The following is a 5,511-nucleotide window of genomic DNA, read 5'->3' as shown; positions in this document are numbered from 1 at the left end:
TATGAAATTCAAACTTGATACAAAGTGTCGCCCTTTGGCCTCTCGTTCCGAAACTCAATAAATAAACGGGAAATATTGTCGTCGCTAGAATTAATATACGCCAGCCATAGATCACAAAAGGGTCGTTTTCATCAGAGGCAGGAATTATCAGTATTTATGACGTCAAGCCTAGTCAAGCTTTTGCGAGGTGTTTCTACACACTTTAGGCAGTCGCGCGTGTCTTATTATTGTATTGTATTCCTTATTTCTGAAGGTCGTGACTTCTATGAATTCCCTTATTCCGGGTGCGAAGTTATTCGGCACGATAAGCATCTTAAAGAAAACAAAATATTTAAAGTTTTTTCTTTATCTGACCCCGGGAGCGGCATTCGGGTTTCAAAAATCCTGGCAATAAGCGCTTGCGAGATACACTGCGAGTTATGAATCGTAAATCAGTACGTGAGTTAACACTTGTATTTACCGATGTATCTGTTTCAGGGATCGGAACCGGTTTTTTGCAATGACATCGAAATAACCATATATTTCGGTTTTTTTATACTCTAAATGTAGGACTTGTAGTATATTCATAAATATGTATTGGTGTGGGTAGGTTTTTAAAAATAATAAATCAGTCTATATCCAGCTGTCTTTGTGTTTACTTCATGGTGACAGCGGTGCTCGGAAATATCGAATAAATTACATTATTAAGTGTCGTGCGGTGAACTTTTAACTTTAATACAAGTGCACTGTTAGTAAATACGTGTTTTTAACAATGGAGCACGCGCGTCCTCCTACGGAATTAGCTTTAGAAGGCGGCCCGGCGAATCGTGCTGATTCATGGCGCAAATGGTTAAAGCAGTTTAAAGTGTTTTTAAAGGCATCTGGTGTATACAAGGAACCTTCGGATGTACAAGCGAGTTTATTAATAAATCTTATCGGGTCCGAGGGATACGACGTGTACACAACGTTCAAGTTTGATAAAGAGGAGGATCGCGACGACATTGATAAGTTGATTGAAAAGTTTGATCAGCATTTTGGCACAAAAACAAATGTTATTATGCTGCGATTTAAGTTTTTCACACGCAGTCAAGAGCCGGGTGAAGGCATCGATGAATATGTAACCGCTTTGAGAATCATTAGTCAACAGTGCGAGTTTGATAAACTCGAAGATGGCTTGCTACGCGATCGCATCGTGTGCGGGATTAAGGATAGCGTAGTACGGGATAGACTCTTGCGCACAGACGGGTTGACATTAGAAAAAGCTATACGAATATGTCAGTCTGGTGAAATAACGAGTGAAGAGAACCGGGAGATCGAAGGCGTCAAGAAGGAGTCAGTGAGTATGTCGGTAGATGCGTTGAGGAATCGCTCGGGCTGTGGGCGTGGGTCGGTGCGTCGTGGCTGGCGCGGAGGCCGCGGAGGCGGCGCGCGCGCGTCCGGCGGCGGCGTCGGCGGCGCCGGCGCGGCATCCGGCGGCGCGGGAGCGGCCGGGAGCGCTCGGGAGCGATTATGTGCATCGTGTGCTGAAAGCTATTGTGACGGCGGGGCTCGTTGCGCGGCTAAAAGTGTTAAGTGTTTTTTGTGCGGAAACAGAGGTCATTTTAAAAAAGTGTGTCCGGCGCGTAAATCGAACAAAGTGTATCAACTACAGGAGGACAGTGACGACCTGTATTATTTGGACACTATCAAAAACGTCGACCACATTGAGGACTCTGAGTGGTATGAATCATTACCGTTACTTTGTTCAGATAGATTAGTAAGTAAGACATAAATTTAAGCTGGACACTGGTGCAGATCTCAATGTAATATCTAAATCTAATTTTGTGAAATTAGGCTTTAGTCTCTCGGATATAAGCGCCGACAATATAAAAGCGCAATCATATTGTCGCAATTATATTCCCTTTATAGGCTCGTGTATTATTAAATGCATATACAAACAACAGGAATTTATGTTGAAATTTATTATAGCGGAGGGGGAATATCAAAGTATTCTTGGAAAATACGCTCTGAGAGAATTAGGCCTAGTAAAACGTGTCTATTCGCTAAACGTTGACGACTTTACTGATTTGTTCAGTGGCCTAGGTAAACTTCCAGGTCAGTATAAGATACCTATTGAAAGCGACGCGTGTCCATGCATTTGTCCTGTACGCAAAATACCGTTAGGTGTCAGGGATCAGCTGTTGACCGAGTTGACTCGCATGGAGAGTTTAGGTGTCATACGTAAAGTTACGCACCCCACCTCGTGGGTAAATGCTATAGTTATGGTTGCTAAAAAAGATGGGAGTTTTCGAGTGTGCCTCGATCCACGACCATTGAACCGCGTTATACGTCGTCAGCACTACCCGTTGCCTACGGTAACAGAGATAGCGACAAAGTTAAAGGGAGCGCGTTATTTCAGTAAGTTAGATGCCAGGTCCGGGTTCTGGATGATCCAGTTAGACGATGACAGTGCCGATCTGTGCACATTTGGCACGCCATATGGTAGGTATCAATTTTTACGCTTACCATATGGAATTAATTCGGCTTCTGAGGTGTTTCACAGTAAAATAAGACAGCTGCTGGAGGACCTCGAAGGTGTCGATTCGTTCGTCGATGACGTTATCGTCTGGGGAGCCACGGAGGAAGAGCATGACAGTCGGTTACGAAGTTTGCTTGAAAGAGCGAGACAAGTAGGTATAAAATTTAATAAGGAAAAGTGTGAATTTTGTGTGAGTGAGGTAACATATTTAGGTCATACTTTTAATTCGGAAGGGGTTAAAATCGATGACAAAAAATTAAAGGCTATTAAAGAAATGCCGAGCCCTAGTGACAGGCACTCTCTAGAAAGGTTTCTAGGTATGATCAATTATGTTGCCAAGTTCATTCCATGTTATTCGGAACAAGTAGCTCCACTTAGAAACCTCCTTAAAAAAGACAGTGAGTGGTGCTGGGGCGAGTGCGAGGAGCACGTGGTGCGCGCGTTGAAGCAGGCGCTGTGTGAGGCGCCGGTGCTGGCGCTGTTCGCGCCGGATCGTCCCTGCGTGCTTTCCGTAGATGCGAGTAGCCAGGCCCTAGGAGCTGTTGTCCTGCAACAGGAGCGTCCGGTTGAGTTTGCTTCTGCCACGCTCACCGACACGCAGCAACGCTACGCGCAGATCGAGAAGGAGATGTTGGCGATTGTTTTTGCTCTCGAGAGGTTCCATCAGTATGTATACGGGAAATCAGACGTGGTAGTTGAAACGGACCACAAACCCTTGGAAGCGCTGTTTAAGAAATCCCTGGACGCTGTACCGGCTCGGTTGCAGCGTATGATGTTGCGTGTTCAGAGGTATGATTTTTCTGTTGTATACAAACCCGGAAAGTACATGTTCATCGCGGATACGTTGTCACGTGCGGCCCTTCCAGACTTAATGAGCGATAAGATCTCACAGGAAGTTGACGATCAAACCTGTTTCCTGTTGCGGTCGGTGCGCATAAGTGATAACAAGATGGATACAATAAGACAAGTCACTTGCAAGGACAAGGTATGTCAAGTTTTAATAAATTACATCAAAAACGGGTGGCCAACCTCAAAACACGAGTCTGATGAATGTGTGCGAGCATTATGGGACGGCAGGGAATGCTTTGAATACACAGACGGCGTCTTATTCAAGAATAATCTGGTGTATATTCCGACCGGTCTCCGAACAGAGATGGTATCGCGGGTGCACGAAGGCCACCTCGGCATAGACCGGTGCAAGCGGCGCGCCAGGGAGGTAATGTGGTGGCCGGGCATGTCGCGTGACGTCGAGCGCGCCGTGCGCCGCTGCCGCACCTGCGCGCAGCACGCGCCCGCGCCGCAGCGGGAGCCGATGGTGCCGCACCTCATACCGGGCATACCATGGGCCAAAGTTGGTTCGGATATTTTTGAGTACAAGAGTAAAAACTACTTGCTCTTAGTCGACTACTTTTCAAACTTTGTCGAGGTATGTCCCTTAAGATCTATAAACTCAGCCGCTGTAGTGCTAGCACTAAAGGATCAATTTGCCCGACACGGAATTCCAGTGGAGCTCATTTCAGATAACGGCCCAGCCTATGCGTCGAGGGAATTCAAGAAATTTGCAGAAGTCTGGGACTTTAGGCACTCCACGTCATCTCCCAACTACGCTCAATCAAACGGTCGCAGCGAACGAGCGGTAAGGACAATGAAAATGATTTTAAAAAAATCATTGGACACGGGTTCAGACTTTTATTTAGGTTTATTGAATTTTAGAGCCACTCCGCGGGATGGCATCGCTAGTCCTGCACAACTGCTAATGGGCAGGAGATTAAATACGCGATTACCAATTCATGAGGATAAATTAGTACCGGATAGGGACAACACGGTCGATTATGATAACATAGTGCGTAATCAGGCGCGGAGTAAACAATGGCACGACAAGCGGGCGCGAGCGCTGCCGGAGCTGCAGCCGGGTGATGACGTCATCGCACTAGACGGCAGTGGCGGCCGGAGGCGCGCGGCGCGGGTCACGGGGCGGGCGTCACAGCCGCGATCGTACTTCGTAACGGATGCCTCAGGCAAGCGTCACCGAAAAAATAGGCGGCATCTGATTAAGCTGGAATCCGAGATTGCATCTCACGCATCATCTCATCACGAGATATTGGACGGTGAAGATGCAGGGTGTTCAAGCGATGACAGGGTTTACGACGACGTAGGAGAGTCACTCGATACGGCCCCCGACACCGCGGTTCAGGATACGCGTTCTCAGACCGGTCAGCCTGTTGTCTCAGGGCGTAATGAAAATAGCTATCAACGCTTGCCGAGGGCTGCTGCTATAGAGGCCAGAAAAAAGTTAAAGCAATAATAACCCATGTTAAATATATATAAAATAGGTATATTACATATTTACCTATGTCAATCATGTATATCGTAATTGCAGTTCCTCGTGTTAGCAAATATAAACCTTATGTATATGAGAACTTTTATATATGAACGATTATTGCATGTAATAGTTAAAGTATGTACCTAAACAAATAATCTTAATGTCAAGTTGGATCTGATACAAGCAAATTTAAAAATATCTAACTGTTTTAATTTCATTTCATTTATTCCTTGCTTTGTTATTTTAACACAAGTTTGCAATTAAGTTTAGGCATACGTATGATCAAAACAATAATTCATATGGATAGGAAGGATAAACATTATAAATTAGTATGTTATGTTCATAACTGTGCGGCGGAGATTAAGATTATAGATACTGCATCTCACGAAGGTAAGCTGTCTAGCGAAATTAAACTTTGATAACATAGTAATAAAAGTGAAAATCAAGGCTCTTCATGAAATGTACTAGCTATAATTATATACTGTAAGGACTTAGCATAATTACTGTAATCCAAATCGGTTAAAACTTGTAATAATTGGATTACTTCATCAATTCATTAAGAGGGAGATGTAGTATATTCATAAATATGTATTGGTGTGGGTAGGTTTTTAAAAATAATAAATCAGTCTATATCCAGCTGTCTTTGTGTTTACTTCAGGACTCAGTTGTGTTTTCAGATAACGACTTCGTA

The 5,511-nt window shown here is 44.6% G+C and overlaps 1 protein-coding gene across 1 annotated transcript; it reads left to right on the top strand.

Moving 5' to 3' along the window:
* The first annotated feature begins 751 nt into the window (after positions 1 to 751).
* On the top strand, positions 752 to 4,802 carry LOC133524554 (uncharacterized protein K02A2.6-like). The gene is made up of 3 exons (XM_061860639.1): positions 752 to 1,315; positions 1,631 to 1,698; positions 2,054 to 4,802. Exons 1-3 carry the CDS (start codon positions 752 to 754, stop codon positions 4,800 to 4,802), a joined length of 3,381 nt encoding a protein of 1,126 aa, XP_061716623.1.
* The last annotated feature ends 709 nt before the right edge of the window (positions 4,803 to 5,511 follow it).

This window comes from Cydia pomonella, chromosome 13 (assembly GCF_033807575.1).
Source record: "Cydia pomonella isolate Wapato2018A chromosome 13, ilCydPomo1, whole genome shotgun sequence".
In the NCBI taxonomy this organism is placed as follows: Eukaryota; Metazoa; Arthropoda; class Insecta; order Lepidoptera; family Tortricidae; genus Cydia; species Cydia pomonella.
Note: the sequence above shows the minus strand (reverse complement) of the source record. Positions and strands in the feature narration are given on the sequence as shown.

Bases quoted from the DNA above. Each gene is read 5' to 3' on its own strand.
- LOC133524554 (XM_061860639.1), top strand. From the start codon at position 752: ATGGAGCACGCGCGTCCTCCTACGGAATTAGCTTTAGAAGGCGGCCCG. The intron at 1,316-1,630 runs GTGAGTATGTCG...TATCAACTACAG, and splicing joins AAGGCGTCAAGAAGGAGTCA to GAGGACAGTGACGACCTGTA. The intron at 1,699-2,053 runs GTATGAATCATT...TGATTTGTTCAG, and splicing joins CACATTGAGGACTCTGAGTG to TGGCCTAGGTAAACTTCCAG.